At 40.1% G+C, this 23,002-nt stretch overlaps 1 protein-coding gene across 18 annotated transcripts in view; it reads left to right on the forward strand.

Annotated features, from left to right (window-relative positions):
* Positions 1-23,002, forward strand: part of SMARCA4 (SWI/SNF related BAF chromatin remodeling complex subunit ATPase 4) — an 83,464-nt gene that overhangs the window by 57,196 nt on the left and 3,266 nt on the right. For 2 of the 18 annotated variants that reach the window (XR_015742011.1, XM_026716821.2), the window contains exons 22-33: positions 432-539; positions 1,371-1,457; positions 2,942-2,988; positions 4,170-4,336; positions 7,097-7,260; positions 8,266-8,493; positions 8,707-8,811; positions 9,058-9,135; positions 11,122-11,349; positions 18,051-18,304; positions 20,292-20,397; positions 22,032-22,133. Coding sequence is in view for 9 of the 18 variants with exons in the window: in XM_026716821.2 (XP_026572606.1) it covers positions 432-539; positions 1,371-1,457; positions 2,942-2,988; positions 4,170-4,336; positions 7,097-7,260; positions 8,266-8,493; positions 8,707-8,811; positions 9,058-9,135; positions 11,122-11,349; positions 18,051-18,304; positions 20,292-20,397; positions 22,032-22,133 (1,674 nt within the window). In the remaining 9 variants the exon portion in view is untranslated. Of the gene's footprint in view, positions 1-431; positions 540-1,370; positions 1,458-2,941; positions 2,989-4,169; positions 4,337-7,096; positions 7,261-8,265; positions 8,494-8,706; positions 8,812-9,057; positions 9,136-11,121; positions 11,350-17,315; positions 17,815-18,050; positions 18,305-20,288; positions 20,407-22,031; positions 22,134-23,002 lie in introns of those variants that run through there. The other 16 variants (XR_015742012.1, XM_026716822.2, XR_015742013.1 and 13 more) reach the window with 9 other exon arrangements.

The raw sequence follows: 23,002 nt of genomic DNA on the forward strand, positions 1-23,002 counted from the left end.
GCATCCACAAAGGTGGCCTTAAGGAATATGGCATTTAAGGTTGAAAAAGATGCTTGTCCTGACTGAATGCATAATTAATTGGCTTTCCTGACAAAATCTTTACAAATTCTCACCAGGATCCTATTTTCCACATCTACTCAGACCGGAAACAAAATAAAATGAAAATATTATTGATATACAGATATGCCATGTACAAAGCCATTGATCCAATGTACATTTTCAACTCTGTCTAAAAACTATGGAGATTTAATCCACAGTACTCTACAACAAAGCTGCATCCCTTACCAAATAAATTTTAAAGGTTCTACTTAAATATGATCAAAAATTTAAAGAACTCGTAAATGTCAACCACCAGCATAAGGTTGGATTCCATGCAATATGAAAACAATTTGCATTTTAATGAATCCATGTGTCTCCTCTCTTCCAAACAGGTAGAATATGTTATTAAGTGTGATATGTCTGCATTACAAAGAGTGCTTTATAGGCACATGCAAGCAAAGGGTGTGCTGCTTACAGATGGATCTGAGAAAGACAAAAAGGTTTGGAGAGCAGCATTTTTTATACTTATCTTGAAAAAAAAGGGTGGGCATTCTTTTATTGGATTGATTTATTACATCCCTGAGCTGGACTACAACTTTCAGCATCCCTAACCAGTCAGATTACTTCTTTTTTGGAGCTCAGGACAGGACATAATAGCTGCTTCAGTTAGTTCACAGCGGGACTCCACATTAGATAAATAGGCTTGTGATCCCAACCTGGAAAGGGGCAGCAGATAGGAAATGGAGCCAGGATGGGAGGTTTAAGTTTTGAATATGTGGAGTGTTCTGTAGCTAGCCAGAATGAGGCATAGTCAAATGCAACCAAATATTTCACATCATTGTATTGTATTTCTGATCATAACAGTATTTTAAAGCACAATGGTCAAAACATTCATTTGCCCCCAAATTTCAAGCTGTATCCGAGTGGTTGGATTCCCTGCTGTAGCATTCATTCTTTGAGATCTTCCATGAAATCGGTTTCAAATGATGTTGCTGGATAGAGAGTGCAATACAACAAAAGATTCTTAGAAGAAATTTGTGGACCTTAACATAAATAAATGTACGTTTTTACACCTTCCTCAAATAGTTCATGTGATGAGAACTTAAGCCGCCCCAAATAATAGCAAAACAAGACTAAACTAAAAACAAAAAACTTTGGGGAAATGAAGCTTAATACATTAAAAGTCCCATATCTGGTGTCCTACTCATATAGCTGTAACTATCCAACATTTGCTCTATGATTTGAACAGTGTGGAAGAAATAGGCCCCTGGGCAATGTAGGTATGCTACAAATAGTTTGCCTTCTTCAATATTTTTCACACTTTCTTGTAGGGCAAAGGTGGTACAAAAACGCTCATGAACACTATTATGCAGCTGCGGAAGATTTGCAACCATCCATATATGTTTCAGCATATAGAGGTAAAAATGTGGCATTGTTAAAGAGGAGACGAGCAAAGAGAAATGTGCTGGAGCAAATGTGTTGAAGGAGGAGTTAATGGGAGCGTGTGTGGATAATTTACTGCCATTTCTATTTAACCATTTCCCAGATGGACCCAGCTCATAATCTGGGGAGTCCTCAAGTAGTAGGTGGCAGTTGTGTCTAGGAGGGCTTTTGCTCAATTTCATGTTGTGCACCAATTGTGCTCTTTCCTGGATCAAAAAAATTCTTCTTTCAAACACGCATGTCCTGGTCATCTCCTTTATGGACTACTGCAATGTGCTCCAGTATGTACTACATGAAGCTACCTTGAAGAGTATCTGGAAGCTGCAGCTGGCTGGTGCAGAATGTTGCCACTCAAACAGTTTTGAGCATCCCAAGGGTTGTGCATGTAACACCTTTGGTGCGTGAATGACATTGGGTGTCAGTTTGCCTCTGGGTTCAATTCAAGATGTTGATTATCATCATTAAAGCCCTTTGTGGCATGGGGTCAGGCTACCTAGGAACTGTCTTGTCCCTATTACATTGATCCATTCCACCTGGTCTGGCAGGGAGGGCATATTACAGACCCTGTTGCTTAAAGAATTTCAACTGGCGAGGTCTGAGAAGAGAACCTCTGCTGTTGCTCTCACCCTATGGAACATCTTGCCCCCAGAGGTGAGGCTGGCCCTCCAGTCTTCTGGAAAGAGCATGAAGACCTGGCTCTGCCAACTGGCATGGGAATCTAAGAGTGGTACACAGTTATATATGTTTTATTATTTTTGTTCCTGAAGCAAATAGTTCTCAAGGAATATTTTGTAGCAGTTGTCTATCCTTTCCTCCTCACCCTGGCATCAAAAATGTAGACCTTGTACTCTGTTGTCCAAAGTGTATGGAGTTCAGCAAGGCAGAAGAGAAATCTTCAGTTTGTTTTATTGGCTGAAGCTTTCCAGAATGTCATAATTCATGACTTTCCCTCCTTCCTCCAGGTTTATTTCAAAATTAGAAAAGCTCACGAGTTAACATTTGGTTTCTCAATATAGCATTGTATGTATGCCATTTAAAGCCTCAAAATATGTTGGACTTCAATAGTTTTTTTGGAGAGCACCCAGTAGGGGAAGGCTGATTGAGAAGAACTTTGCAACATTATAAACCCCTAAGTTTGCATTCATGAAATAAACAAGGAAAAATCTCCAGCTGCTTTGAAAATAATTTTAACTATAATTGAAACATTGTTTATTTGAAAAACTGTTTAATTGTATTAATTTAAATGTTAAAAAAGAATGTTGTCCAAAGTGATATGTATGGATATCACTTTGTCTTAGTTACGACAAAGATGTGTCTTAGTTACTAGCCTAAGATGTGCAGTACAAGTCTCCCAGACTATTAACTATCAAAATGCCTTTTGAAGCGGTGAAAATCCTCTTTTGTTATATTTGGCATCATTTCTTCATATTTATGTTGATTTCCACTCATTTTGTTACAGGAGTCCTTTTCTGAGCATTTAGGCTTCACTGGAGGCATTGTGCAAGGGTAAGATGCATACTCCAAAATTTTTGGACTATGTGGTTTGTTTTATTTGTGAAGACTCAACAATCTGAACCAATAATGACTTCATGCTTGGCTTCTTAAAGTCCAGAGGCATCTCCTATCTGTTTTTGATGGACAATCCTGGCACTAGGACAATTTCTAATCATACAGATTAATGTTTCGGGAGTGATGCTTTTTAAGGTCTGGGCCTTCCTTAAAAGCTTATCTGGGTCTACTTAATTTAAGATCTGTGCAGGTAGTTCTCACTTACTGACCACCATTCATAATTGCAGTGGTGCTGAACAAGTGGTACAGTACTTATGACCAGTCCTCAAAGCTCCAGCCACTCCAGCGCCCTGCAGTCACACACTTGCAATTTGGGTGCTTGGCAACCAGCTCGCATTTATGGTGATTGGCCATCATAAAAGTGAGGTGGCAGTCATGTGATTGCCATTTGTGACCTTCCCTGCTGGCTCTCCACAAAGAGTCATTGGGAAAGCCTGGCAGGGAAGGTCACAACTCCCTTTTGTCTTCCTGAACTTGCACCCCATTGTACTGACCATCCCCCATTCTTCCTGTGCTCGTGCCCCACTGTACCATCTTTCCCCAAGATCTTCCTATGCTCATGCAGTACCACATCATCCATCCCCTGCCCTTCTTGCACTTGGGCACAGCATGTGCCAGAGCTCTCAAGCTCTCCCCCGGCCTCCCTCAAATTACATCTAGCCTGTATCAGCCCTCCGAGAGTCTCTCCTGGCCTTCCTCACTCCCTTGGAGCATCCCTGATTTGCTTACCTTCCACTTGCCACTTAACAACCTGCACATCTTGGGGTTACAGCATTAACCAAGACTGTTGAGATTGTTGTTGCTAAGCAATATGATCACATGACATTGTGTTTTATTACCCGCCCCCACCCCCCACCCCCCTTAGCAATGGAAGTTCCAGTTCCAACTCTTGTAACCCAATAGCTATAATGGAGAATAGCTACTTTCATAAGAGCAACTAGAGTGTCCTAGTTTTTCAAACTTAGGAAAATAGGACTTCTATGGTCTAAATATAAAAAGAGAGATTGTTCTGTAAAGGTTTAATGTGGAAGGGGAATCCTGCAGTTAAAACATGTGAAACTGGTTGTTCTGGTGGGGAGAAAAATCTTCCTTTTTTCTGTTTCTCATGCATAACCTAGTCTTGATCTCTATCGAGCTTCTGGGAAATTTGAGCTTCTAGATCGCATTCTTCCCAAGTTGCGAGCTACCAACCACAAGGTACTGCTCTTCTGTCAGATGACCTCTCTCATGACCATAATGGAAGATTATTTTGCCTACCGTGGATTCAAATACCTCAGGCTAGATGGTAAGTTTGTCAGTTAGACTTACATGCTGTGCAGATTTTAGATTGGGAAGTACCAATTTGACTTGGCTACAGAGTTTTTTGAAGAGTCACCTAAGTTGTGAAGTTTTGAGCTGCATATAAAAAAAATGGAATATAATTTTCCTGCATCAAAGATAAATAAGTGTTCTTTGCGCATACCATTCTACATATGTACTGTAGGTGCAAGTTGCCATGTTAAGCCACTGTGTTGGCAGTGGTCACACACTAAGAATGCAGCCATTCTTTTTCATGTTCTTTTTGTACAAGCTTTTTCTCAGGCCTAGGGTCTGGGTCATTTCTTTGAAGAGCAGAATGTCTCTGCAGGGGAAAACGAGTGACATGGTGGTGGCTATACCACTTAGTATGGGTGGAATTAAGCTGGGTGGTTCTTCACAGTGTCAGTACATGCAAGTTGCTTAGAACTGCTCTCTTAAGATGTAAATCCTTTAAAAAGGATTTAGTTGTTTCCATACCTTTGCCTCACAAGACCTCTCCTGGCAATATATTTTAAAGCACATAAAAAAACCATTGTACTTCCAATGTGAGTGTGGAGCTGCTTTTTAAAAGTAAAAATGGCTCATTCTCTTTCAATATGGGCAAACAGAAATTTCCTTCAGTGCTGGTATAAGCCATTGAAATATGTGTCAGACCTGCCCCAGTCAGGGCCCTTATGAACAATCCACTTTAGTGAAGTGATAAGTTCTTTTACTGAAGGTTGCTGGTTGCAGTAAAGTCCAGCTAGAACTGTTTCCTGCATAAAAAGCTAAACATTCCCTCCTCCCATCCCTGTCCTCTCTCATTACCAGTTTGTCTTCAGCCAATGAAGAACTGCATAGGTGTTTTGAGAAACACTGAAATTCTTGGGGCAGTCCGTGTTCCATCCAAGAGTGCGTGGCCTTGAGTGCTGGCACAAGTTGGTTCTGTGCTTCCCTGGTCTTCATCAAGCTGTCATCCCCCACTCCTTATTTCCCATCACATCCCCATACAGGTTTATTGTCCATTGTCTCCCCCCCTCCGTGCCCCCTCCCCATGATGGCAGGATGCCAGCGAGGCACCAAGCCGAAGAAGGCAAACCTGACAGTTTGTAATATTTGAGATTTAGACATTAGGAACTATGATCCACCAACTGGTGGAAGTTTGGAGTGAAAGATCCAAACTTGAACTGAGGAGAAATTTTCTAATTGTGAGCGCTGTTGAGCAATGTAACAGCCTGATTCTTAAAGTTGTGAGTGTTTCATCATGGGAGATTTTCAAACAAAGGTGGGACAGCCATTTGTCCTGCATAGGCAGGAGGTTGGACTAGAAGATCTCCAAGGTCCCTTCCAAATCTCTGATTCTGTGATAATTTTCTCGTATTTTTAAAAACTTTTTGAAATATGGAGCTCACATTTACAGCAGTTGACAATATTTTGAAAACTATTTCCTTTCCACATAAATGACAATTGTATTAAGGCATACCTGACTAGTGGTAGTTGTGGTGTTTGAAGGATGCATTTATTAAAAGAAATACAAAGTGTTCTTTCCATTTCTTCAGGGGTCCGTCGGGTTCCTTCATTTGACTAACTTTTCTGTTTCCAACTTGTCATTTTGAGTCTCAAACCACTATGTAATGTACAATCATTTTTCCAATAACTACTTTGTTAATGCTTTCATGGAATTACAAATCTCTTTTGGATAAGAGATATTTTGAATGTCTTTCTGATCCTAAAATAGCATTGATTGATTGGTATTTTGGTAAATATAATTTACAGTGACATATTTGTGGTCTAGTTCCAATAGATTAGTCCTGTTTAGCCAAGGCAAAAATTCTTTCTCTCTCTTTTTAATTTTTCTTTTTCCACTCTTGATTGAGGTTTTGTTCTTTAATCCAGCATTAATTTGCCCTTCTGTAAAGAAAGAAATCAAAAGTGGATACTGAGCTTTTTCCCTCTCCCCATAACACTTCGTGAGGAGGAAAGAAAAGAGGAGTTTATAGAGTATTTATGAATGGATGCTATATAGTTTGAAGTATGTGCAGTCTAGTGTATGTAGCCCAGTGGCATAATCAGCTAAAGTTTATGATTAAAGTCCCAACATTGCTCAAAAATTATGGTTAGGTTATACTGAACTGACTATCAAGAAAAGCTTAGGAAAGAATAAATGTTTTTATTTAAAAAAAATATGCTCTTCTTTTTTGTTGCCCACTTAAGACTATAATTAACAGCCACACTACTCTGAGAGATTCATCTGTATCATGTGGTCATTACTGGCTGAGGCTGCTGATATTGAGTGAAGGTTTAGATGTTAATTAAGGAAATTATAGGCCTGTCCCAATAATTTTGGGAATGGCATAAAGGAAAATACCTGGTATCAGTTAACTGCAGCTTCTCTTGAGTGTTCAGTTTTAGCTTATTCTCCACTTGTTGCAAAGTTCAGAAGTGAAAGGAAGCAAGTTATAAAGTAGTTAACAAAATGCAATTTCCATGTGTTATCTTGATAATTCTGTCCAAACAATGTCTGCCAATCCAAACCATCTGATTTATCCTTGTAAATTCCCTAATGTTGTTAAGAATTGAATTCTTCAATTGTTATGTAACTTCCCCAAAAAGTAATAATTTTAAAATGTCACTTTTGTCAACTTTTGTTGAAATTTGTTTTTTCTCTATGTCTTCTTCTGAGTTTGGGAATTTTTGTAATAGCTTTTATCCTGAAGTAAAATATTGTAGCACTAGGGGAAACCCTTTCTTTTCTGGGCTTTTAAAGGGACCACTAAAGCTGAAGATCGTGGGATGCTGCTGAAAACTTTCAACGAGCCAGGCTCTGAATATTTCATTTTTCTTCTGAGCACCCGAGCAGGGGGTTTGGGACTGAATCTGCAGTCTGCTGATACTGTGATTATTTTTGACAGTGACTGGAATCCTCACCAGGTAGCAAAAGTGTTTTTACTATGTTTCAAGGGAAAAATATTAATAAGTAGAGCATTAACCTTTAATGGTGAAATTAAAGTTTGTAATGCTACATATATGGTAACTAATGCAAACGAAAGGACTTTTTATATTTCATCAAGGATTGTGGATTATAAATATAAGGCATTTTTATTGAAGTTTGTAGTTTCAATAATATCTGAATCTTTGGCATTTCTTTTCTGCCTGCAATCTATAATGAGAATTCCGGCAAAATGGGTGATTACCGTTTTAAAATATTGTCATAAATAGTTGTTCTGTGCCCTTAGGAGAAAAAGAAAAAAAAATGTCATCTGATAATAGATCTCTTCAGGAGTTGATAGTATACACTCTCATCCTAGTCTGGTCTTAGTCTAGTCTAGTCTTCAGGGCATAGCCTTAACTATCTTGAAGCAAAGTTAAAGAGGAACATTTAATTGCTAATTAAAACCAAAATTGTACCCATGTGCCAAATCAAAGGAGTGGTGTGTGAAACCAAGAAATACTTGTCAATTAAAATAATATCTATGTGGGAGATGGATGGTAAAAAGTATGAAATACAAACAAACAAACAAGTAAGCAAACAAGTATAATAAGGATTATTACATCAATAAAGATTTAGAGACCAAGAGCATCCCTTGATGTTGCTGCTGTCCTCTAAACATTGGATAACCCTGAACAATGGCATTAGTCTTCAGTTGGTAGGTTGGGACATACCGCCAATTCACAGGTCAGCCAGAGACCTAAAGAGCAGAGAGTTAAACAGAAGCATTTCCTCTGATCTATGGGATTAGAAATGGGTCTCCAGATGCATGTTTTGGTCTTGAGTCTATTGGAAGGCGTGAATGCTGCTTTTATAGAAAGGGAGAGCTATCCGGTCTTGGGCCCCTCTGCTGGTACAACATCGCCTCTTCTGTCTTTAGGGTGTAACTGAAAGAAAGCTGAGTGTAGTTGTTGAACAGTGAGGAAGGCTTTTGTCTACCACTCTAGGACCTGCAGGCACAGGATCGAGCACATCGCATTGGGCAGCAAAATGAAGTGCGAGTGCTGCGCCTGTGCACTGTGAACAGTGTGGAAGAGAAGATACTTGCTGCAGCCAAGTATAAGCTGAATGTTGATCAGAAGGTGATCCAAGCTGGAATGTTTGACCAGAAGTCCTCCAGCCATGAAAGGCGAGCTTTCCTACAGGCTATCTTAGAGCATGAGGAGCAAGATGAGGTAAGGGGCGACGGGGAGTGGCTTTCTCCTTCTCTCGTGCGTGACTGAGGAATGTGTTGCCTCGATCCTTGTTCTCTGTAAACCTGAGGCCAAGGGACTGTGGGCTGGAAGGAAGTGGCATGAACCCTTGTCACCCTAGGAAGTGAATCTGAGTGTCAGTGAAAGGTGCTGGGTTGACAGCCCTGGAGACTGAAGTCCTCTATCTATCCACAGACCAGATACAGTACGGGCAGCGGCAGTGGCAGTGGCAGCGCAAGCTTTCCCCACACTGCCTCAACCCTGTGCCTCAACTCCGACTCGGAGGAGCCACCTTTAAAGGTGAGAGGGGTAATTCAGTCGCCGCGCCCGTCCAGTCCTTAGTCCTCACTGTTTTAAGACTGTCAGCAAAATTGCCAACACCGATGGGGAGCGTCTGCCACGTGGCTACTGTCCACTGAGACCACCAGATATATTTTTACACAAGTTGCCAAATCAAACTTGAGATGGTAAAACAATCAGTATAAAACTCCGAGCACATGGACTGCCATGGAAGAATTAAATGGGGGAAACTTTGAAATCTTTCAGGAAGAAGATGAAGTTCCAGATGACGAAACAGTTAACCAGATGATTGCCCGTCATGAGGAGGAGTTTGATCTTTTTATGGTGAGCGTGGCTGTTTTGCTTGTTGTATTTCATAGAGGCCAGCTTTATTCTTCTAAGTTCAACCTATTACTTCCGATACATTAAGTTAGCTAAATTTTGTTTAGGAAGTCAGTAGGAGATAACACTCATGTCAGAGGAAGGCAGGTTATACCTATGTGCAAAGAGAGAAGAAACACCTGTTCAGGAGACTTTTATAGATCCTTTGGATTTCACAATACTTGAGAAAAATAGTTCAAGGGCATTAACCCAGAATCACCTAGTTCAATATAAGTATCAGGGTTCCTTCATATGCACACAACCCAAGAAGCTTGTGACTCTCTGTGCTGCTTTAAGGTTATTTTGAGAACCAAGGGAAGCCTCATGTTATTGGGGAGGAGAAGATTGTGGTTATTGATTAAAAAATGTCCACTCAAAAAATGAAAGAGCAAGCGAGAACAAGCAAAACCGCGAAGCAAAATCCTGTCCCAGCGTGTATGTTTCATATAAATACTTAGGACTTGTTATGGAATTGGGACAAATAACACTCTACAGCTGTTTCACTTCAGGCTACCTCCAAATCCTTCCAGGTTGCAGTTTACCTTCCTAAGGAAAATGGCCTCTTCTCTCATCCATTTCTGTCCCACCTTGTCCAATAGTTTTAAGTCTTCTTCCTTCCAAGTATAGAAAGGAAGTTGGAAAGGGGGGGAAATCAGCAGTCCCCTGTCTTCAGTGCTGGAGGAAAGTGAAGTTTGTTTTGAGTCAAACTTGACTCCAAGCGGCTTATGGGCACATCCTTATTGGGAAAATTGAGCATTGATGCCAAAAGTGAGTGTCCCCTATCTTCGTCTGTTTTAATTTCCCAGTCTAACTTGCATTCCTGAGACTCTGGTAGTCTTATCCAAGAGCAACCAGATTTACTCTTGTTGTACTTACTGAGATGAGCCAACATCAACTACTTGCCTAACTATTTATACAGGAAGTGATGAGGGACATAGGCAAGCAGGAGTCTTCATCTCCAGTCTCATCTATTTATTACATGGAGAAGATAATACTAGCCGGACCAGGCAGCTTACATCCAAAAAACAATGTGTATTGTAGTATATTGAAATTGTATATATATATCAGTATACCAGTATTAATTTGAGACCAATACAGTTTTCTGCATTCTTGAAAAAAGTGTACCTGCTTTTAAATCATTCATTTTTACATAACTATAAATCTGTTTCTTTAAAAAAAATTTTTGGAATATATTTGAAATAATGTTTCATGTTTCAGAAATCTATCAAACCAAGAAACCTGGAAAAAAAAAATCTTACTCATTTTGGTGACACCAACAAGATTACAGTCCATCTTCCTTAGATCTCAGGAACCACTTTTTTTTTTTTAATGAAGAGCCAGTTTGTTGTCCATAGTTTTGATTTACTTACATTTTGATTATCTAAAGCAGCCTTTCCCAGCCTGATAGTGAACTTCAAAGTGGGGGCTAGATGGAAAGCACCAGTGGGTCATTGCATTCTGTTTCTGATATTGTTGTATTCTAGAGTCTAGGATAAAATAACAAGTGGAATAAAGTATAAAGATGGAAAGCTGAAAGGTTTTTCCATTTTATGAAAAAAGATAATCTCACTCTAAGGCAAGGATTGATTGATTGATTTTAAATATCACCATATTCTGGCATGTTGCTTGGTAGTGATGAACATTTTACTCCATTGTATCTGAATGTTGAAACTGAGTATTATAGACTTTACTCTTCACTAAAAAATTCAAGTATTGTTTAGTTATTCAAAATCTCTTAATAGTTTGCCAAGTAATTTGCAAAATTAACTCCAAACATTTAAGATTGATGGTTTTCCTATACCTGATAATTCCCCCTTTAATTAAGATAGAAGGGACTTTGTTATGTTGAAACTAGGAAGACTTGCATCTGTTCCCCATAAATGACTATACTGAGCATAAAGCTTAGAAAATCCAGTGCGTGTAGTTTAAATGGCTGTTCTCCTTCTGCAGCGCATGGATTTGGATCGCAGGCGAGAGGAGGCCCGCAATCCTAAGCGAAAGCCACGATTGATGGAAGAGGATGAGTTGCCCTCTTGGATAATTAAAGATGATGCAGAAGTAGAAAGACTAACCTGTGAGGAGGAGGAAGAGAAGATGTTTGGTAGAGGTTCCCGTCACCGTAAGGAAGTGGATTATAGTGATTCCCTGACTGAGAAGCAATGGCTCAAGGTATACATGGTATAGCATCGTTCTCCAATGATTTTCTCAAATTTTATTTCTACCTATCTCTGTTGTCTGTGTGTCTGAATGTTGAGAAAATACCCAACGCAAGAAGTTTTGAGGACTAGCTGAGTTTACGCAACCAAATTTCAATTTGATCCTTCTTTCGAAGATCTCTAGCCATAAACAGTGAAACCACTGTACCACTGCTAATGCCTATTTTTTTGTATTAAACCAGGTGGATTGTTTTAAAAGCAAATTTCTTCCGTGTCATTCAAAACTTCTGTTGGGTATTATCAACTCAACTGTGTGGAACCATGTTGCTAAACTTAAATTCAATTGATCTCCTTGACAGATGTCAAAAATTTCAGATGCAGAAAGCCTACTTACTATGCAGCTGAGTGTGCCCTCTTCTTGCCTGTCCCAGCAAACATTTCATCCTATTTGTTGCTGGGCAGTGATCCAGAGATTGGATGTTCTCCGTCTTTGGCCATTAAGAGGCAGACTGGGGGTGGGGGATGGGGAGAAGAAACTGTCCCTGAGCTAGACTAGGAGGCATCACCCTTCCTTCCGTGATCCAGTCACTACTACTGCAGGAGAAATGGGGAGGCTTAGTTAGCTGTGATCTTCTAGGACACTATTCATTTGTAAAATAACCCAAAGATTGTTGGTTTGTGCTTTACTTACACCCGTATCCTTCTGCTCTGTTTACCATTGAAATGTGTCAAGAGGAAAGAGTGATGGTTGAAGCTAACAAGAAGGAGACATATGACTATTCATGCAACCTTCTCAAAAGTTTTTGCTGTAATTCATCTTTTGAGTCTTGGCACTAGAGAATCTTGTTAGGATGTTCTCCTCTTTTCTGTCTTGTTACCAAAGGTCATCCTGGTAATCCCAGGCTTCCAAGCATTTGTGTACACTTCTAAGGATAAGCTACAGAAAGCATACTTGCTTAATGTACCTGTTCCACTCAGGACTTGTTCTTTGTTCCTGAGCTACTACATTCTTACTCATAGAGGGCATTAATTTATTCTTGCTGGAGTTCTGTAAGCTGGACCACAGGAAAAAACAGTGTGAAATTAAAAATTGGAATCTTTTTATAGCAGTCACTAAGAAGACCTCATGTGAAAAAATATCTGAAGAAGTCGAAGAAGTCAAAGTAACCTGCAGTTTGTTTCCTGGCATTTTTGTGCTAACTTCCTTTGTTGTATATAATTCCTTCCTTCGGGGCAGAAATTTATCTGTAATTTCTATTGTTATAAGTTCATACTTTTTCAGAGATAACATGGCATTAAGCAGCCTATAAAATACCAATTGCTTTTCTGCTTAGCTATGTTGGGTACTTATCAAGTTTGCTGTAATGATTATGATTTCATCAATAATGGCCATACTTTTACTAGACTCTTGCCCAAGTCTAGGGCACATGGATACATCAGCAAGTTTCAACACATCAAGCAGAATTACTAGCTGAGCCTCAATAGATTCACTTCTATAGTTATTGTGGACATGAAACTGCTACATTAATGGTTTTATGAAGATCAGCATTCATTCAACTTCCTCATTCAAAAACATCTGATTCTGAAACCGATGCCTGTTTTGGTGAAGGAAAGGAGATTAATTGATGTTATAGAATTAGAAGTGATGGTTCCTAAATTGTTGGTCCCCATAAAAGTGTAACTGCATTGACAGGTGCAAGGCTACAAGATTGGGAATCCTGGTTTTCACCTTTTACACTTTCAAAATATTCTTGGGCATTATAACGTCAATTCATACAAGATCTAGAGCTATTCAGAATTCCTTAACTTTCCTATCCTTAGCGGAACAACTTGGGCTTCTGTCAGCAGGAAGAGAACTACTTACTGGATTAATTTGGTTTGGCAGTGAACTTAAAGCATTGCTGAAGATGTAGTAGTACAAGATAGTTGCTGATTAAAAGGAAAATCAACAGACAGCCAGCAGTTTTCATGGCTTCAGTTCAATATTGAAAATTAAAAGACAATAATTACATTTAATTTTTGTGGAATAATAATAATAATTTTTATGGAAAGAAGTCAACTTCTGCAATCAAACATGGAACATTCCAAATTAGTGTTTGTCAAGAAAATTGATTAATTTAAACTTAATATTACCAAATCAGCATATGAGCATTGAAGGGAGAGATTACATGTCTGGGTTTATGGAGGGATACCCTGCCTATCCACTTCCTAAGTACTCAATGAGAACAAGAAGAGCATCAATGGATCAAGATCAAGTTCTATCATAGGATTATGTGACATTTGCAAATGACTTATAGGAGAGAAGCTTCTTTGGGTGCCTTCTTACTGAGGCATTCAACACCTTTGTTTAAAGAGCTGCAGTGGCGCAATGGTTAGAGTGCAATACTGCAGGCTACTTCTGCTGACTGCCGGCTGACTGCAATTTGGCAGTTCGAATCTCACCAGGCCCAAGGTTGACTCAGCCTTCTCTCCTTCTGAGGATGGTAAAATGAGGACCCAGATTGCTGGGGACAATGTGCTGACTCTGTAAACGGCTTAGGGCTGTGAAGCCTTGTGAAGTGGTATATAAGTCTAAATGCTATTGCTAAATGAAATAATTCTAAGGATAGAGTCTAAAGCAAAATGGTGACATCGTTTGTATGTAGGTAAAGCAATGGACTTCTTGAATCATCCCAGTGATTGGACCACTGCCCAGCAACAAATAGAAAAGAAAATTTGGTCTTAACTATTAATTTTCCTTCTGTTTTTTAATGGGCAGTAATCCAGCACTTACCTGTTCTAGGATACCTGTTCACTATGGAGCCTGTTGGTGGTTGGGCTCCTTATTGCTAGGCTAAGAGTGACTGGTTGTCCAGAGGAAGAGGTGGTGACCTTTTAGTTCAGCCCATTTATATTTTCCTTAGCATCTGCCCCCATTGACTGGGCAGGGAATATGCCTTCTGTCTGGACTGCTACCTATCAAACAAGTAGAAACAAAGAAGGTAAGACCAAGTTTTCTGTTTTATGCCATGTTTGAGGGTGGCAGGGAGAAAGGTAGCCTAGCCATTTTTGCTTCTACACAAAGATATGTCAAAAAGTAAAATGTTTTAGCAAAGGGGAGTGGTGATCAACACTTTACCACAGAAACATAAAGTAAAATCAGAATGACCTGCCAAACGAAGGTTTTTGCGTCTATTTCTTTTATTGCAGATCTCTTTGTTATTTTTTGGTGGATCTAATGAGTTCATCTTTTAATATAAAAATTGCACAAAAGTAGGCAAGTTAGATATAAAAACTTAATCAGATGCTACTATTATGCTACCGTGTTTCCCCGAAAATAAGACCCAGTCTTATTTTCTTTTGGGCCCCAAAATAAGCACCAGGTCTTATTTATTTTCGGGGGGTGTCTTACCTGCTTACCTTAGGACCACTGCAGGCAGGCCTCGCAGCCCTGACACCTGTCACACCACTGCCCAACTTCTGCAGCCCGATGCCACGTGACTCATCGCACCAGTGTTGCTTGTGTTGGGGCATTGCATGAGCAGTGGCACCAGTGCAACATGCCACGTGGCATCCTGCCGCAAGCAATGCACAATGTGGTGCCCAACCGCAAGCGGCCACAAACACCGACAGAAGAAGTCAGGCAGCGGCACGATAGGTGTTGGAGCACAGGAGGCCTGGCTGCGGCAGTCCTTAAGGTAAGCAACCCACCCCCTCGCTTGATTTTTACACATGTGCCTTGCCCCACCACATACAACCAGGTGGTTGGTGGGCTTAACTAGGGCTTATTTTTGGGGTAAGCTTATATTATGCTCAGGTGTGAAAATCAGGCTAGGGCTTGTTTTCGTGATAGGTCGTATTGTCAGGGAAACACGGTATGTCGTTTAATAAAAGAGGGTTGTTTCTTTTTTAGAAATGAGACACTTTCCACAAATCAGTAAAACTGTTAAAGAAATTAGGGGAACTATAAACCTCTGAGTAACACTGTGGCCTTCCTCTAACAAAAGAACAGCTAGTAAGAGCTGTAGCTAAGAGGAACAAAAGCACTTCCCATAACTGTATTGAATCAAGAGATAGGTTTTTCCGGGAGGGTAGCAATTGCCATAACAGAAAACAGGAAGCTAATCATTTTGTCCGAGGAAACTTATTCAAACTTGGTTTATTATATAATGGAACTGTGTGCCTAAATTTCCCTTTCCAGTTCTGTTTAGTGTATCAGTGAAGGTCCACACCATGTTAAATCAAGAGCCTTGGCTTCTCTCTGCAATTTGGCAAATGCTGGCTGACAAAACGACAAACGTCATTTGAATGGGATGTTGCAAGAGATTCCACAAAGCAAATTCAGTGATGGCAGTCATCTCTAGCAAGGGTCTTGCTAACATAATGATAGCTTCCTTACCTACCTTTTATACATTATATGAATTGCATGGTCTAAACCTCCTTCGTGGCTTTCCCTTTTCTTTTAGCCCTGAGAATTCGTGCTTGCAAGAGTATTCAGCAATTCTGAATAGCTGAGCTATGGATTCAGAGAGAAGGAAGGTTGCATTCCCAAATGGACAGCCTGGTGCCCTCTGAGTTTCAGATTACACTTTCTACAAGTTTTTGTCATTGGAGAGGCTAGCTATTAATCAAAAATATCGAGAAGGAACCAGGCTGCCTCATCCACAATAGAGACTTGCAAGTGAAATTAATTCTATTTCAAAATGGAGGCAAGCTTTTGTTGTGACCGTCATGAGGCAGGCAGTTCTAGTTCTGTTCCCACAGATATTTAAATCTTTTCTGTAGGAAAAGATTTAAGAATCATGCCAGAACAGCACAGCCAATTGCACCAGCAGTATTTAACATTTTACAACTTTTCCAGATAGCCACAAATTAGTCACTAATAGACACAGAGACACCAGGAGAAAATAGAAGTTACAATTGTTCATAGTTCCTTACAACTCATTCACCTTTCTCTGGAGGAGGCTTTGGCTAAGCCAAGGGATGAAATGGTGGGACATTGGATGGAAGATGAGCAGGAAGAGTCTTGCCCATTCTTATATTTTTGTTCTAGTTGTGAGAGAAACACAATGACAAGAAGTTCTGTGTATGTCAGGTTTCTACACTGCCACGGTTGAAATACGTTACTTGTAGTATAATGAAAGTACAAATTCACGTTCTTACTGTTTTGAGGAATTGAGTAAATCAGAGATGATGTAGCTGTCTCCCAAAGACCTTAATCATGATGTCCATGGCCTAGTTTTTCCTAGGTCAGAAAACGCCCCATGGTTGTACATGTCTGTTGCCTTGTTGCAGGGAGGGTGGCTGCAGATGTAATGAAAATGACCCTGGAATTGACCCTGGAATTTTAGGCTGTAATTTCCAAGGCTCATTTTTGTTCTCTTTGAGCCCCCCAAATAATACCATAATTAAATAGATTGCTTCCCTTGTTTGAAGCTGCTAAGAATAGCTCATTAATATATTGAGTTTAATACTACATATTTGTCCACCAATGATTCTCTTCTAGTTCCTATATTTCTATATTTTCCTATATTTCCTGGGCAAAAAGAAATATGGATCTTGAGGAACCCTGTAATATATCTCCCACTATCCAAGATCAGAGCTGCTACCTAATCATTAAAAAGTGAAGTTTCAGTCATAAATTGAATGAACCTTTAGTTTAAAACCCAGATGTTCAAAATGGAACGAACAACCATTGGACCTATTTGCATGTGTATATCTTAATTGATTAAACTATCATTCCTTTTCCCACATCTATTTTCAGTATGCCATAATTCCCTGTAGATTAGTTAACCAGTTTTCTGTTATGGTCTGAACTAGCAGATTATGGATAGAATAGGAGCCAAACAATTATTTCAAAAAAATAGTATAAAAATAGTGGTGGGGTTAAGTGCTTCCTTCTCCCAATAGTTTGATGCCACCAATTAAGTATTTTAAGGAGTTAATGCTTTTTATTTCTATATTGCAATATTAAAAAATGGCCTCCTTGATCTCATTCTTTTTCATCAGGTACGTCTCATAAGAGGTCCTGCAAAGCTATTTGAGGTCAGGAACGTTTGTTTTAAATATCATGAAAGGAACAAATGATGAACAAAGTAGAACCATTTTGGCAGGCCATTCTCCACATAAAGACTTTCCGTGATTTGCTGACATTACAGAGCTGTTGCAGTTTCAATTTTAGGTTCCTTTGCTCTGACTGTTGAGTAAGTGAGATCCTGTAGCCATGTATGACAATTAAAATGAAATATGGGTAGTGTTACTTCTGAGTTTTCCTACTTCTGTTATACATGGCCTTCAGTCAACTTGCTTCTTTTCCTCTCTTACTGTGCAATCTGAAGCATAAAAATTTATGGCTTACGGGTGGTTAGTAGCCTCAGGTCTCCTTGCTGCTTTGGAAGAAATTGCAACAGAACTGGCAGGAAGGGGCATCCCCACAACCTGCTCTGCATGGTTTCTACAGAGTCTTCTGCCTGTTGGCCCTGTTTAACATGAGAAGAAAAGCTTGTAGGTAAGAGAACTGGCTTTCCTTCCCACCTTTTAGTGTTGCAGCCTTCCATGATCCATAACTGACGACACTGGGAAGTGATGCCTTTGGGGAAGCCGCCCATGTGGACATCCCATTCCTCACTGTGCTTAGGTGGCTCGGCTGTGTGTGAATGTTCGCGTTCAGTCATTTCACGGTGTGCTGTTGTCCCACTTGCTTTTCACTGTCCGTGGCTGATTGGCTGCTGCTCTTATCTATAGGCCATAGAAGAGGGTACCCTAGAGGAGATCGAAGAGGAGGTGCGTCAGAAGAAATCCTCCCGCAAGCGCAAGAGAGATGTGGATGTCAGTTCCTCCACCCCGACCACCAGCACCCGTAGCCGGGACAAAGACGATGACAGCAAAAAACAGAAAAAGCGTGGACGGCCTCCTGCCGAGAAGCTCTCTCCAAATCCACCCAACCTCACGAAGAAGATGAAGAAGATTGTGGATGCGGTGATTAAGTATAAAGACAGGTAACCAAAAGAAGGGATATTTCTCCGGGGTAATTTTACATTTCACATCCTCAGCCATCGGCATTTCTCATCTGGACAGGTGTTTGCTCGGCAGTATCTAAATATTTATTGTTTCTGCTGCCTCTGGACTTTGAAGGGGAATCCAGCATGATGTGAAATACTGGGATTTATGTGAAAAAGTGAGGTCACGGGTGGTCCTTGACTTACGACCACAATTGAGCCCAACATTTTGGTGGCTAAGTGAGACAGTTGAGTGAGTTTTGCCTCATTTTATGACCTTTTTTGCCACTATTGTTAAGTGAATCACCGCAGTGGGTAAGGCAATGGTTCAATGAATCTGGATTCCCCGTTGACTTTGCTTTTCAGAAGGTGGCAAAAGAGGATCATGTGACCCCCAGGCCACTACAACCGTCATAAATGAGAGTCAGTTGCCAAACATCTCAGCTTTGATCATGTGACCATGGTGATGGCTGCAATGGTGGTAAGCGTGAAAAAATGGACATAAGCCTGTTTTCAGCTCTGGGGTAACTTCCAACGGCCATTAAACGAACTGTTGTAAGTCAAGGACCAACTTATACATGTCAGAGAGAGAGAGAGAGATACTGTTGAGATGTGGAAAACTAGAATGGAGTGGTGTGAAATGAGTTATGAGTGTCCTGCTGGAACAGTGGACCAATATAGTGGTTGCTTTATGAGAAAGGCTCCTTTAGGTTCCCCCTGCCCAGCCGTGTCTGATTCTAGGGGGCACTGCTTATCTCAGCAGAGGGAGTCAGTATTGTTCAAGGACATTTCTGCAGTTGTGTGGCTTGCATGACTATACATTGAGGTGCACAGTATGCCGTTATCTTCCCGTTGGAGTAGTACCTATTTATCTACTTGCATTTGCATGCTTTCAAATTGCTAGGTGGACAGGAATGGAAGCTCACCCCATAGCATGGCACTCAGATCTCGAACTGGGCTGTCAAGTTCAGGGTCTTTAACCCCTGAGCCACTGCACCCCCTGCCAAAAGCTCCATTTTTCAGAGGGTCAGAGATGGCAGCAGAAAACCAATCACAATGTCTTCCATCTCCTGCATGAACCTTCTTCACAATATCATTTTCCACTGAACTGGACCTACAACTTCCAGAATTCCTAACCAGTTTGATGTCCCAGTATATCTAGAGGGCATCATATTGGAAAAGGCTAACATAGAAACATCCTTCTTAAACTGCTCCCTGCCAGAGCCTCACAGCTCTGAATTACCATTACAGTAAATATAATTGTTACCTAATTGTAGATAAAATTATTAAGGTCCCAGTCTTGACAAACATATGACAAGCAGTTCACTTTCCTCTCCTCTATTGTGAAACGAAGCTTTGGTTTGAACAGATACTGTTTCTCAGGTCCGATTCACCCCATGAGTGTTGCTCTCCAGTATTTTGAAAGCCTTGATCCATTGCATGCCAAGATTTCAAATTCAGCAGGTAATGTTATGCTTTAGAGCCACATCAGACAATATTTTTATGATTAAACTTTAGTACTGGGGGAAGAGAGCAATTTTCAAAAGAAAGATAACATGCCAGAATGAGATACCACAATTTTTCTCTCCAACCATAATCCCACTGAAATTAAAGTATTGAAGGAAGCAGGGGGTGAATTGCATTTTTCAATCAACATTTTAAAAAAGACATGAACCAGCAGGAGAAAACTATTTTCACCAGATTTGCAGCTTGAAGTAAGTAGGTTTAGATTTAAATGTTCTGATACATTGTATAAATAAAAATTGATATGCTGTGCTTCACATAAACAAATGCACATTAATCCTGCTCTTACTTGGCTCCTTCTTAGCTACTAATCCAGCATATAAGGCATTAGTGTATAAAATAAAATTACCTTCATATTTCACTTCTCAGTCCATAACAGCCAGAGTAGATGCCTGTGAACTGACCTGCACTGGGAAAGATATGCCATGTTTTAGATGTTTTCCTTCATCTTGTCTTGTAGCAGCAGTGGACGTCAGCTTAGTGAAGTCTTCATTCAACTGCCTTCTCGAAAAGAGCTTCCAGAATATTATGAACTCATTCGCAAACCAGTGGATTTCAAGAAAATAAAGGTACCTTAGCGATTGTTTATCTTTCTCTAATTTAGGCATGGGCCCAATGTTTGTTTATTTCCTTACTTGATTTATATCTCATCTTTATTTGTGGCAACATGTAGAATGCTTATATCTCCTATTTTCCCCACAACAACCACCTTTAAGGTAGATTAGGCTGAGAAAAGGACTGACCCAGAGTCACCCAGCTCTGCCTCCTATGCCTAAGGTGGGACTAGAAAGCCCAGTTGCTACTTCAACACTTTAGTACTAAAGTGGCTCTTGGTAACAGGAATGATAAAATAGGCCTGTTGCCCATCTTAAGCAGGATGCAGCACCTTGGATTTGCATCAAATAGGGTAGTTTCACCTCATGTGAGACAACAAACCTGAGAGAAAGCAGAGTGGCCTATAACCACAGCAGATTTCATTTCCCATACCCACTCAGCAGATGATATCTGGTCAGGTTGAGAAGATTGACTTGACATTGGTCATGTGATGGAAAAACCACCTACTGCAGTTTTCTCATAAGATCACAAGCCTACCTTTTGTCCCCTTATTTAGAAGAACAGGCTGAGCCCTGTAGTTTAATGCCTACAAGGTTAGTGAACTGATTTCCCATTGCAACATAATTAAAAAAAACATGTGCCACTGCAATTTCTAACTGCGGGATGCCCATCATTTTGCATTATTTTCAAGAACACTTTCTGATGAAGCTAAATAAAGAAGTGTTGCACATATAGCCCGTTTGAAACATGGAAATATTAGCCATCAATATTACATTGTATATCTTAAATAGAGTAAGATATATAGAGTATATCTTAAATTGTTCTTCATATATTTTAATGCATTGAATTGCACACGTTCAAAGGATGCAATAGCATGCTGTTTTCGTGAACAGGATGGTTGGAAGTGTTTGTAGTAGTTTGTCATATCTCTGATTTACTGAATGAAGCCATTCTAAGTTAGTAAAGGTAACCTTTTTAAAACTTCGGTGAATCTTATTCACTTGTTTCGATAAATTTAGATTTTAAGACTTATTAGCTTAATACAGAAATTTCAAAATGCCCTCCCCTCCTCCTGAGCATCGTAGATCCTGAATTATTCCCTTTTGCATTTTAACTTTCTAAAACGGCATTATATCCTCTGAGGCTTTCAAACTAGTTACAGGACAAAGGGGGATAGTGTGGATTACCAAAGATTCACCTAATCATCAATTGAAGGGCACAATTAGGGATTTCCCTTGAGGCTTTTTAAGGGGCCAAACATCAGACAGTTGTGCAAGTTCATTTTTTCAACAGGGCTTCAGTCAATATTTTCACAAAACTAATACTATTGAAATATTGTATAATTGTATATAAATATTGTATAATTGTACAGTGGCTATTGGTTCTGTCTTCTAAGTGAATTAACAGCACAAGATGTGCTATAGAATCCGTACTGATGTAAATCTCTGTCCATGTTCCTAATTTAAAAAAAAAATTGTTGAGGATACCCTCCTTTTTCTCCACTCGATTGCTGAAAGATGCCTACAGCTATAGGGGCATCATCTCACTCTGATGACAAGTTGAATGAAGGCAGGAATCTGAATCTTCTGTTCAGTAAAACATCGTTTTGTTCCACCTCTGCCCCCACCCATGCCCACTTCACTTTCAGGAGCGTATCCGGAACCACAAATATCGCAGCCTGAATGATTTGGAGAAGGATGTCATGCTTCTGTGTCAGAATGCTCAGACTTTCAATCTCGAAGGATCCCTGGTAAGACACCTCCCGGCAGTTCAAGCATGGCCTTGACACTAAAAAAAGTGCATGGTCCCCTCACCTTGTGAATTGAACTGGTTCTCCTCCAGTTAAAATGCGTTTTGAGAGATGTGCCATGTAAGCCGCTGGATTCAGTATATTCCTTGACTTACACAACAGTTTGTTAGTGACCGTTTGAAGTTACAATGGACCCCTCAAAAAGTGACTTATAATCATTTTTCACACTTATGCCCGTTGTAGCATCCCCAGGGTCGCGTGATTTACATTCCGATGCTTGACAACTGACTCACATTTATGGCCAGAGTCATGTGATCCCTGCTGACAAGCAAAGTTCATGGGGAAGCCAGGTTCTTAACAACCATGCTGCTCATTGAACACTGCAATCGTAGAAAAGTGGTAAAGTGGGCCAAAACTCACTTTACAAATTTTTTTCTTAACAAAATTTGGGATCCACTGGGGTCGTAAGTTGAGGGCTGCCTGTAGTTTTTTTAATAATATCATGGTTGTGGGCAGAATACATGTAACCAGAATTCACTTGCAGAGATATGACAAATCATTAGTCTTAAATAATGGGTAAGAATTACCAGGAGATAATGGGTTTTATGACTCTCATAAAGCTCTTTTCTATTATCTCTCACATCCTTAACCAAGCTTTAGAAACTCCCTTCAATTTACTTCAGTATGTATCTGATCAGTGGTGGGATTCAGTTTTTTGCACTACTGGTTCTGTGGGCGTGGCTTGGTGGGCGTGGCAGGGGAAGGATACTGTAAAACCTCCAGTCTGAGGTGGTATTTGCTGGTTCTCTGAACTACTCAAAATTTCGCTAGTGGTTCTCCAGAACTGGTCAGAACCTGCTGAATACCAC

Source organism: Pseudonaja textilis, chromosome 2 (assembly GCF_049901715.1).
Source record: "Pseudonaja textilis isolate UNSWEBS1 chromosome 2, rPseTex1.2, whole genome shotgun sequence".
Classification (NCBI taxonomy): Eukaryota; Metazoa; Chordata; class Lepidosauria; order Squamata; family Elapidae; genus Pseudonaja; species Pseudonaja textilis.